This window comes from Schistocerca nitens, chromosome 2 (assembly GCF_023898315.1).
Source record: "Schistocerca nitens isolate TAMUIC-IGC-003100 chromosome 2, iqSchNite1.1, whole genome shotgun sequence".
Classification (NCBI taxonomy): Eukaryota; Metazoa; Arthropoda; class Insecta; order Orthoptera; family Acrididae; genus Schistocerca; species Schistocerca nitens.
In genome coordinates, this window is record NC_064615.1 from 949,604,696 (window position 1) to 949,617,528 (window position 12,833).

At 37.1% G+C, this 12,833-nt stretch overlaps 2 protein-coding genes across 4 annotated transcripts in view; both read right to left on the minus strand.

Moving 5' to 3' along the window:
* Nucleotides 1–2,574: 2,574 nt before the first annotated feature.
* LOC126234728 (uncharacterized) lies at nt 2,575–4,774 on the minus strand. The gene is made up of 2 exons (XM_049943475.1): nt 4,382–4,774; nt 2,575–4,250 (listed from the first exon to the last, which is right to left on the minus strand). The coding sequence occupies exons 1-2, from the start codon at nt 4,460–4,462 to the stop codon at nt 3,819–3,821; spliced, it is 513 nt and encodes a 170-aa protein (XP_049799432.1). The 5' UTR covers nt 4,463–4,774; the 3' UTR covers nt 2,575–3,818.
* A 780-nt stretch (nt 4,775–5,554) lies between these two features.
* Nucleotides 5,555–12,833, minus strand: part of LOC126237275 (ring canal kelch homolog) — a 150,411-nt gene continuing 143,132 nt past the window's right edge. For all 3 annotated transcript variants that reach the window (XM_049947207.1, XM_049947208.1, XM_049947209.1), the window contains exon 13: nt 5,555–7,761. In XM_049947207.1, coding sequence (XP_049803164.1) covers nt 7,589–7,761 — 173 coding nt within the window. In that variant the 3' untranslated portion in view covers nt 5,555–7,588. The remainder of the gene's footprint in view (nt 7,762–12,833) is intronic.

The following is a 12,833-nucleotide window of genomic DNA, read 5'->3' on the forward strand; positions in this document are numbered from 1 at the left end:
AGATACCTTTGGAGAAAAGAGAACCACTTCTATGAATATCAAGAGCTCAGATGGAAATCCAGTTCTAAGCAAAGAGGGGATAGCAGAAAGGTGGAGGGAGTATATAGAGGGCCTATACAAGGGCAATGTACTTGAGGACAATATTATGGAAATGGAAGAGGATGTAGATGAACATGAAATGGGAGATACGATATTGCGTGAAGAGTTTGACAGAGCACTGAAAGACCTGAGTCGAAACAAGGCCTTGGGAGTAGACAACGTTCCATTAGAACTACTGATGGCCTTGGGAGAGCCAGTCCTGACTAAACTCTACCATCTGGTGAGCAAGATGTATGAGACAGGCGAAATACCCTCAAGACTTCAAGAAGAATATAATAATTCCAATCCCAAAGAAAGCAGGTGTTGACAGATGTGAAAATTACCGAACTATCAGTTTAATAAGTCACAGCTGCAAAATACTAACGCGAATTCTTTACAGACGAATGGAAAAACTGGTAGAAGCCGACCTCGGGGAAGATCAGTTTGGATTCCGCAGAAATGTTGGAACACATGAGGCAATACTGACCCTACGACTTATCTTAGAAGAAAGATTAAGGAAAGGCAAACCTATGTTTCTAGCATTTGTAGACTTAGAGAAAGCTTTTGACAATGTTGACTGGAATACTCTCTTTCAAATTCTGAAGGTGGCAGGGGTAAAATTCAGGGAGCGAAAGGCTATTTACAATTTGTATAGAAAGCAGATGGCGGTTATAAGAGTCAAGGGACATGAATGAGAAGCAGTGGTTGGGAAGGGAGTGAGACAGGGTTGTAGCCTCTCCCCAATGCTATTCAATCTGTATATTGAGCAAGCAGTAAAGGAAACAAAAGAAAAGTTTGGAGTAGGCATTAAAATCCAGGGAGAAGAAATAAAAACTTTTGAGGTTCGCTGATGACATTGTAATTCTGTCAGAGACAGCAAAGGACTTGGAAGAGCAGTTGAACGGAATGGACAGTAAGGAGGGTAAAAGATGAACATCAACAAAAGCAAAACGAGGATAATGGAATGTAGTCAAATTAAGTCGGGTGATACTGAGGAAATTAGATTAGGAAATGAGACACTTAAAGTAGCAAAGGAGTTGTGCTATTTGGGGAGCAAAAAACTGGTGATGGTTGAAGTAGAGAGGATATAAAATGTAGACTGGCAATGGCAAGGGAAGCGTTTCTGAAGAAGAGAAATTTGTTAACATCGAGTATTGATTTAAGTGTCAGGAAGTCGTTTCTGAAAGTATTTGTATGGAGTGTAGCCATGTATGGAAGTGAAACATGGACGGTAAATAGTTTGGACAAGAAGAGAATAGAAGCTTTCGAAATGTGGTGCTACAGAAGAATGCTGAAGATTAGATGGGTAGATCACATAACTAATGAGGAGGTATTGAATAGAATTGGGGAGAAGAGGATTTTGTGGCACAACTTGACTAGAAGAAGGGATTGGTTGGTAGGACATGTTCTCAGGCATCAAGGGATCACCAGTTTAGTACTGGAGGGCAGCGTGGAGGGGAAAAATCATAGAGGGAGACCAAGAGATGAATACACTAAGCAGATTCAGGAGGATGTAGGCTGCAGTAGGTACTGGGAGATGAATAAGCTTGCACAGGATAGAGTAGCATGGAGAGCTGCATCAAACCAGTCTCAGGACTGAAGACCACAACAACAACAACAACAACAACAACAACAACAACAACAAGTTCATATTTTTCATTTCTAAAACTTTGATGACAGATGATTTCCTTCAGGTCCCCACATAGCAATATTTTCATTTTCTAGCAGTCGTTTGTACTGTAACTACATTTAGCATGCAGTTCTCTCTTTCAAACGAACGTACCCTAAAAAAGTCTAAGCGAAAACACCAAAAATCACTGGAACGACATGGATACTGCTTTGGCCCACCAGAATGTTGTTAAGCACTTTGAAGGCGAACACTATTTCAATAACACAACAGCCAATGCCTCACAAATTATTGACTCGAGAACAATATGTTCACTGATTGATCATACTGATATACTGTAATGATCAAATTTTGAGTAAAAATAATTAATCACTGAAGTGTAAGTTTCCTAAGAGAGATTCAGGAAATAGAGTATATGTTGCAAATTGTGTTTATCCAATATGCAATAGATTTTTAGTTTATAAACCAGCATTTATTTAAACTGGAGACAATAGGAATGCTTCTACTTATGATTATGTTGCTTGAACTATTTGATCAGTCACTCCGATTGCTGCAAAATTTTTCAAACATTTTGTTGTTTATTGTACTCAATTCTGCCTCTTGGTGCATTTTTGCATCCACTAGGAAAATTATTGATTAACTATTTCAACACTGCCCTCTTTACAGCCGGCACTTGGCTGTGAACTGGCATTTTTAATGTATGTTTGAAATTAGATTGCAAAGAACAGAAAAACGATAGGAATATGGTTCTTGCATAATTTAAAAGGAAAAAGTAAGAGCTTTACATAAATGTGAGTTTATTTTACAATATAAAATACAAATGGGTGTTATAATTAAAAAAAGGAAACACAAAAATGTCGTGGATAAATAAGTTTTACATGATCTCTCTCTTGAATAATGCCATTATTACTGTATCCAAATTTTAAAAAAATATTACTGGAATGTCTAACTGCAGGTACCTGTAAACTAGAGTATTTTAATAGTTCAGATGTAGTTAGCCTTTGTGTGCAAATCCTGGAAACACTGTGGGACGCAAAGGCCAACGTCACAGTCCTTGCACCACCATCTACCTTCTGTCCTGATGCACTTACCCGTCTCTTTATTCCCCGTCTGAACATACTTTGCAATACCTACAAGTATTCACCTTGATTTTCAGTGGGTGGGACCTTCTCTGGAAAGTGCCTTGCAAATGCCCTCTGAAAAGTATTTCTGCCCTTTTCAGCCAATTTCTTCCCTACTTTGTGAATAAAGTCTACTAGGGATACGTTTTCCTAGTCTTCTCTTTACATAAAATAAAACTGTTGACAGTCGACATGATAAACAAGTGGAAAAACAGCTTTTTCCACCACTTCAAAGTTTTTTGGGCAAACAGATAATAGCTGGAGAAGTGATCTGCTCTGTCAACCACAGCTTTATTCTTATTGTAATCAATAATAACATCTGGCTTTACAATTTCTGCAATTCCACCTTTGGCCCTCACTTGAATACTAGTGCTGGTAGGCTTATGCTTTGTGGAAAGACAAAAAACATGTCGTTTTCACTTCCACTTCACTGCCAAGAGATGTTGTCTCCTTTGAAAAACTATCTGATCTTCTTTTAATTTTAGTGTTTTGAATATTTGTGGCAAACCTTTCCTGTTTTTCATTACAGTTCCCACTGCAAGAGTTTTATTTTCCCACAACATGTCCATAAGAGATTAACTGGTGTAGTATCTATCCATATAAATGCAATGTCCTTTGCCCAAGTACTGCGAACACAACCTTTGTACAAGGCCCTGGATACTACTGTCAACATTCCCTGCAGAGCCTGTGTATACATCACAGTTTAGCATATAACCATTTGATGAATCGCAGAGAGCATACAATTTTATTCCATTTTTATTGGGTTTGTTTTTCGTGTACACTCTGAAGCCTATTCTACCACAAAGACACACATTGCCTCATCTACTGTCAGAATCATGCCTGGATGAAAACTACTTTTGCTTTTATTCACAAAGAAATCAAAGAAAGACCTAACTTTGTGAAGTGGGTCGCCTTTTCTTCACCTCTGCTAATGAACGTAGCATTGTCGTTCAAGTGTAACATCCACAATATAGCGTAAAATTGATCACGACTCAAAAATTTACTCGCAAATCCTGTCTGCAAAAATGAGTCTGTTGACCAATAGTCACTGATTTTCGGCAATTTGATGACGCACATATGCAAACTAACACTGAAAAACAGTAAATCTCTTGCAATTTTACTGCAGACCACTTATGCCTAACATGGTTTATTTTCAGGCTACCTTTGAGTTTCATTGCTGTAATAACGTTACCAGCATACCGATTCGTTTCACTTTCGATGTGCCAAATAATCTCGTCATCACAGAAATAACTAAAATACGGAATCTCCTCAGTGGCATCTGAAAAATGTGATGTTACGCAGACTACTTCCTGGAAATCCGGCAGTACTGGCTGATCGTCTAGTTCCGACCAATCTTGCTCTTTTTGCTCAGTGAGGCACACTACTAGGTACCACAGATGGTGACTGATGGTCTGTACCACTGTCTGCATAGAAAAAAAAATTCAAACATTAGTACTAAAAAGTACTAAATGCAAGTGAAGTAATGAACCCTACTCACAATACAAAATGCGGTAATAAACTCTTCACTTTATAAACAATTGACACTCATACATACCTGAATCATCACTTGTACTTTTGTCTGGAGAGTAAGAATCCTCTTTGTCAGAATCGTCAAATTCAGATCCTGCTTCTCCATAAAGAATATCTAAGATCTCAGCCTCCATCAACTCACTGTGCACCATTTTTGTGATCGTAAACACCTGTGAATGAACTGCAGATAACTTCATCTATGTAGTGCTCACAACCGCTTCCAGTATGAGATAGCCGATAAGTGCTGGCCTCTTGCGGAAGAAGAATGAACTACCTCCACATTACTTGACAAAACTGCTTCGGAGACACGCTAAACGCGCTTACGATGCCAAATACAAGCTCGCCCATACGGTACACAGGCGCCGTTGTCAACGTCAGGGCGTCCGTGCCCATATGGCGTACGGGCACTGTGCTGTATGTGTTAAAAAAAGTCATGATTTAGTTTCACATCATTCACATCTCTATGTGCTTCTTCATGATCATACAAAATTCTGAAAATGCTATCATTTGTTTGCCTACAGTTTTCTGGAACCACTTGAATTACAAAAATATAATACATTGTGCAAAGCTCCAGTTTCTTTATTTCACATCAAATGTTACAAAATCCACTGGCAATAATAAGCAATTGTCATTTAATTTAAAATAGGTATAATCTATCATCTAGCACACTAATCCACCAAAATATATCACCAGTTGTTTTTAGAAAGATGGTAGTGGCAGTCTTCTAGCCAAGGGAGCTGTTTCATAATTAACTATACAGGTACAGGCAGATAAATCAAAGAAGAGCACATCAAAAAATACATTCTAGCTATATTCTAATTTCAGGAATTTTTAAAATGTGTCCAATGTATCACATTTTTATGTCATTACACAAAGTTAATGGAAACAGTGAGAGCTACATTTCTACATTCTAACACATACAGCTAATTTCACTTCTGAAGTAGTTTCAGCACAGCATATTACAACATTTAATATTGTTACACTTTACCATTTATTATGCAGTTGTCTCCAAGTACAACAATGAAATGTGTTTGATTATTTCGTTTTACGGCAGAAGTATAACTGCAATATTTAAGTATCTCATACAACAACAAATTTTTAGGTTCTCTTTGTATGGGCTGGTGACTGTATGATTCATTTAGTAATAAGGTGATTATTTTTTTTTATTTTGTTCCCCAAGTTAATGATCTATACTTTTGAACATTGCAAATAACATATTAGAATGATTTTGAACAATCACACTGAAGCACTTTTATTAAATGCATCACATGCATGACACTGCTACATTCCTTCCTGTGTACTATTCTTTTAAAACAAAATAAATTAAAGTGAATAATAAAATGAATATTAATAACAGCATCTGGGAACTAAATAAACTGATTCTTTATGAGACAGAAAGGAAAGAGACATCCACTGGGAAAAATAATTCACAACATCTTTCTAAGTCGAGTAAAAAAATGTACCAGTAAACTACTACACTAACGGGACCTGCCCAAGATTCACTTGACAATAACTAGTTTGTCTGGTAGTGAAAGAAAATAGTGTGAATGAGTTTTCATTAATTTAATTCAAAATGTTATGACTCCTGTAAATGCGATGTCTCACACATTCTTAGTTGTAATATGTCCTTTACAAGGACTATAAACTTAACATTATTCCTTATCGTATTGGTCATTGTCTGAGTTAACAGAATACAAGACATATAAACACTTATTTGATGTGTTGTGATGATTGCTTTTACCTCAGTACTGAGGAATGGGTTGGAATTGGAGACTTTAAATTTTACACAGTCTTGTTACAAACATTACGTCTACATAAACGGCCACAGACATGTGCTAGAATGATGTAGTGCTAAACATACAACTAAGCACCTAAGCAAACCAAGCTCAAATTAAGGCAATCACTATTTCATCAATATTAATCAAAATAAACAAAATATTTGTAAAAATATAAAATAAAATTAAAAGTACAAATTTGAATAAAAGCGGAGTACAAAACAAGACCAATGCTGACCAGCAACAGGAAACATGCTATACACGCTGAATTTCAACACTGAACATATCACATTTGACAACAATTCCTGAAGGTGATTCCTTTTTCTGATTAATACATTTTCATTTGAACTATTCCCAATCTATCTATTACAATTTAGACCCACTAACTACTGGTTTTTAAATTTCAAAAGTAAAGCAATCTATTAATGTTAATTATGAAGCTTTGGCAAAGCATTTACTATAAATAAAGTAGTAAAATTGTGAAAACATATAAAGAAAAAAAATTAGAAATAAATGTTTGGGCAGCTCTGCAAAAACCACTGATTATTCCAATGTGGCCACAGTTTTAAAAATAGCTGTTGTGTTTTTAAACACTATAAAGTTACAACTTTGGAAAAAAGATAGCGTTCTATGCCTCACACAGCAATGACACTGTTTCTCACATTTATTATATACTCAGTCTTTTGTACAATGTAATCCCATTCTTGACATTCAGCTTACAATTTTACCCAAATTTAATTACAAATTTACAATGGAATGTACAAAACTATTTTAGTAAAAAAAGACTAAGATATTTTAATGCTAATCACTACTATAGATGATCTTGAAGAGTCTTATATGAACTTCATTTCACTCCAGCTGCAACTGCTTAGCCTAGGTTTACAGGGATAGCTCTGATAATTTGTACTTCAAGGGAGAAAAGTTTCTCTAAATGGGAACATTTTTTCCACCACTCTATGACTACTACTTAAAAAAGAAATATAATAAAAGAACAAAATATCAAAATGTAAATGATGGTGTTGGTTTAAGACCACAACAAATGCCAATATACCAGCAATAATTATTTTTTACCCTGAAAAGAAAGATGGGACTGTAATAACACAGGACTTTCATATTAGATAACTTACAACTGCATAGGAACTCTTGTTAAGTGCAAATGGCCTTACTGTTTACAGCATTATGGAGATTCAAAACCAAATAGAACACACACAGCTGTTTATGCAGGATCACAGAATGTCAGAATAGACAGTAAGGACCTCACAGACCAATTCACTCCTCATCATAACATACAGGTGCTGTCCTGCAGCCCTCATGTTATATCACTCTGATGAGCAACTACCCTCACTGTGGCCACAGTTCCTACGCAGCAGCACGCGGACCAGCCGCCTGTCAGGAGATGCATGGCCTGAGGTCCAAGGCGGAAGCAGCACCAGCAGCCAGTGGGCTGAGGCTGGTCTTCACATGGGCTTGTCAATGATTGCCACACCAGCATAACTGCGCCCAATACTCATTGAGGATGGGAGCATTGACCACGAATCCGTTTTTGGGTTATAGACTTCAACAGATGCCAAGTTTGATGAACCATCATCTCCACCCACCACGTACAGCAGACCATTCAACGAGACCACACCTGTAAATTATCAATTTGGTACATGGTTAGATATGATTCTTACCCTCGATCAGCACAATATGCCCAGTTATTGCCCCCCCCCCTCCCCCCCAACAATCACAATGTGAACAGTGAGCACTTGTAAAATGATGGCGTAGCAAAGGGAAAGCCTGACAGTATAAGATGTTTAAAAAAAGGCATATGATTAGTCAAGTAACTGATCCAAGTGGTTTAAGAGTAAGACAAATCGAGTACATCTCACAATATCCCAAAGTTCTGCAAGCAGTCGGTCAAAATATTAGTGCTAGTGCTAATGAAGTTGGCTACTTTCAGTAATATGAAATATGCATCCAAAGTGATTTGGTTTTATGAATATCAAATTACAGTACAGCAGAAGTTCAGTATGTAGTGTGGTAGGAGTCATACAGTTTATTCTTAACACCAAACTTTCATCATCAAACTCAGTTTTTCTCCAAGAGACCAAAAAACTGTCAGACTTCAGAACATTTTCAGAAGCTGTTCTAAAAGCAGCCACAAAGCAGAATGCCCGTGCCCTTAAGAAATCTATTCAACATAACAGCTTGGAGGGTTTGGCACACATTACTTGACAGTTAAATGTATTTTCCATAAAAGTCTATAGTTGAAGAATATTATGCCAGCACAAAAGAAATGAAACTACTTGCATTAACAAGTAACTATTTGTCATGGCACATTTGTGCAAGACTGTTTATTGCCCATGAACTGTATTCTTACAATGAGATATGCATCATTAGAAAATTCTGTGACAGTGGATGAGAAGTTTAGTATAAAAAGGTCATTGTCCTTTGCTAGAGGGTAAAAACTCCCCCCCCCCCTCCCCACACCTTTCTCTTTTGATGTGTGTGAAGCCTAAGAAGACATTAAGACATTTGAAGTTAACTGTCCATACATTGCCAAAGAACCGATCAATTTTGGTGAAACCTGCCAAGTATCCATCAGAAGACAGTCATTCACCTACATGCTATGGCAAACAGTTCTTTAGTAATAATAACAGTCTTGTTTCTTTTGACTGTTGGTAGTATTTCTCATTAAGTTCAGATGATTATCAACAGTCTTATGCTGAAATATTGGACCCAGTAGCAAATGGCAACAGATTCCCAGACAGAAAAATCTTCAAAAATGATTTATTTTTCATATAAATTGTAGTGACTGTAGTGATGAACAGTCCCTCTTCAAATATGTCTTTACAGGCCAAAAGTATCCTCTCAACCCTGTCCAGAAACAGACCTCCCATGGCTTCTCTCTCCAGTCACCTATCATCTCCCACATACTCACTGTCTGAACACAAAGGAGTACTCGTCTCATGACTCAGTACCACTCAGGACTTGAGCAACTGAATCACATTCTCCTCCAGTGTTTTGACCACCACTTTTTGTTACCTGAGATGAGGAATATTCTCCCTGTCACAGAGGTATTCCGACTACTTCAATCTTGTCACGGGCATCTCCTACTCCACGAAAGGCAGGGCTACCTGTGAAAGCAGCCATTTGATCTAAAAAGCTATGATGCAACCACTGGGCTGCTTTATATGTGTGCATGACAACTAACAAGATCTCTATTTGCGAGAATGGCCATCACCAAACCGTGGCTGAAAGACAGCTGGACCACTCTTGTTGCTGAACATGCTGCCCAACACAATGTGCTTAACTTCAATTAGTGCTTCACTGCCTGCACCACCTAGATTCTTCCTAACAACACCAGCTTTTCTGAATTGCGCAGTTGGGAACTCTCCCAACAACACATACTTCATTCCTGTAAGTCCCCTGGCCTCAACTTTTGCTAGTCCCTATCCTCCATCTAACTATCCCCTTCCTTGCTCCCATTCCAGCAATACACATATGTTCTATACTGCCAATGCACCTAGTCCTTTCCCCTCTTCTACTCTCTTTCCTCCTCCCCACCACCCTGGACAACAACCAACACTGCACCTAGTAGCACTATCCTGTCCCCAACACATCCTTGCACTCTCCTATGGGCAGAAGAGCATCATCCCCCACCCTGATAACCCTCCCCATCCCTGCCCATGCTGCCTCCTTATGCCTTCCAACGAAACCAGCACATTGCAAGTCATGCCTGTCACACACATTCACAGTCGGGCCAAACAGTCAGGAAGCAGCGATCATGTGTGTGTGAGTTGTGCTTGTTTATGAGTTTTGTACTTTGCCTGAAGGAGTTTGCCTGAAAGTTTAAATATTTTAGCAGTCTTTTTCAATGCGCCTGTCTGTGACTCAATGCCTCCTCTATGTGGTGAGTAGCAACCTACCTTTTCCATATTATTGTTATTCCATCATGGACTTCCCACTGTTTAAATCAGAAAGTATCTCAGAGAGAGATCACAGTGACAATATATCGATAATCAGTGATACAGACACTAGCATCACCCAGTTATTCCTCAGACTACTGAAATATCCTTAGGCACTGACATCTATGACGCTGAAATGTTTGTAAAAGTACAACTGCACTGCTTACTATTCAAATATACCACATTGCTCAATTTTCTAGGTGAGAGTGCATTAAAGATATATAGTACTGTCTATCTACCATTCTGAGTTGGCAAACTGTATTAATGGCACAGGTTTACGTCTGACCAAAAAAGTTAGTTTCCTGAATGGTTACATGTGTTTTGTTTTTACAATTATAATAAATGAGATTGCACATTTTAATGTTTTATTTTTAACTTTGTATAGACATTAGCACAGAAAGAAAAGAGAAAGAGAATTAAATACTGTACAACATTGATTATGAACACTTTTACCATGCAAAGCATAAAATTTATTGAAGAAGTAGGAACAAAAATTTGGAGTCTGTCATGCCATTATTATGTTGCCTAACATAAAATTTTGCATCTTAATGCCTTTAAATGTGATCTTAAGGAAGACAAAATTATTATCCTACTGGATTTTGCTGAAAATGATTCATTTATCATTCATGATGCAGCAAACGTTTTCACATGGAAAATAGTCAAATAACAATCTCCGATTCGTTGCCTATTTTCACCAAAATCAGAAGACGGAATCTGCCAGTTTTTGTTTTGTCAGTGACAGTTTGCACAAATGACAAAATTATTATGCATGTTTTTATCAAGGAGCTGATGAAATATGTGAAAACACAGTTTTCTCAGATATCTCATAAATTATTTCAGGTGATGGCCCCAGGGCCCAATACAAAAATTTCAAAAAAAAAAAAAAAAAAAAAAAAAATTCAATTTGTGCTATCATAAAAGAGACTTTGGAATGATGGCAGAATGGAATTTTTTTGCTGTGTTATAGAAAGTAACACTGCAATGGGATCTGAGGTACACCAAACTGATTAATAGTGAGAGCAAGCTTTCAACAGTCAGTTAATAGGGAGATTCTTACGCCTACAGACATATTCTGCACTGAGGTCATTAACAGAATTAATTTTTCTTTCACCAGCAAAGAAGAAACTGAACAAAATAAGGTCACAAGAAGAAAGATTTAAAACATGGGCATACTTTAGCAGGGACTAGAGAAAAATCATCATTCTTTTTCCAACTGATGAAACAATAATTATCATCAGTGTTTCAAACGATTCATCATCTTTTCTGGCTGAAGTTAGTGTCAACAGTGAAGCAAGTATATTATCATCAAAACTTCAGCCAGAACAATACACTGCATGCATTTACGGTTTGTAAAACAATGGTGCAATGGAAATTTCTGTGACATTTCCATTGAGAAGAATGAAGCTTTAAACATTCACACTGCCCAGAAGATTTATTTCATTAACCAATTAGGAATGAAAAGTGCTGTGTTCCAGAACTTCACATTATTACAGTAATCCCTGTTCCATCAATGACATCGTATCTCTGGCACTGTAGTTTCTCTCATGATATTCAACAGCAAATAAATGAAACATCTAAATAAATCAAGGGGCTTGGAGTAAACATAAGCTAAGGGCCCTGTAAGACACCTCTTCTAGCTTTGGCCTGGAACATTCAAAGAAATTTACCATCAGGCTTGGGATCCTCGAAAACAAAAACCTTATCAGACATTAGATCCTGTGGGAAGGAACCCAGCCTTGGGATACTGTATGAAGAAACCATTATTCGGCTTGGGATTCTGTGATAAGGAAACCCACTCATGGCTGCAGTTGCACAGCTACTGGACATGGCCTCTATGGCGGTAGGAATACATGTTTTCTCACTTTAGAAGAAACCAACCATGGTTAAGCTACCATGAACTATAGCAACACATTTATATAATTTTTCACCAGTACGCTTATATTGCACATGAACAGCAAAGTTTGCGAATACAAAATATGCTATACTTTAAACTGGAATTAAACTAGCATATCAACAGCATTGCAAAATCAAAAGTCACACTCAAAATTCTCATTTAACACAAATCCTTTCCCAAAACATGTCAAGTAAACTATTCTGAAATTCAACAAAATTTACACAATGTGACAGTGGTGTAAAATCCTGGTGTACAATGAGCCCTGGTGTCTTGGTAATGCACAGTTAAATTTTTAAGTATATAATTAGTTTGATTCTGTAGTTTTTATAACATAAAAATTTGCTTAATTGTGCTATGATGAGCTGCAACAAAAGACATACTGCCCCCGTTTTTATAATTCTTCTCACTCGAACTCACTTTCTATTCTGAACTTTTGATATTACCTTCCTCAGAATGTACTAAACAACTGTAAAACAAAATAAAAGTCTCATTTGAGTAGCACCATAATATGGGCAAATTTTCACTGCACCTCCACCTTGCCATTGTTTTTAGGGCCTTATATGATAGCATTTCAAACACAAATCTACATTATTAGGTGGTTTGGAACATAATATTTCTAATGAAAATTTTTGGAGAAAATACCTTTTTGTAAAAGTGGGTAAAAATAACCAGTTTTGACATTTTCACAAAAATTATCAACTTTTCCCCTCTAGGTAAACTATTGGAAACTAGTAGGCGAATGATATTTTATATTCTAACACAATACATTGGTAAGTTGTTATACATAAAGTTTTAAGTCTATCCTGCAATTACTGCTGGAGTTATAAGAAGCGAAACTTCACATTTTCTCAAGAGGCT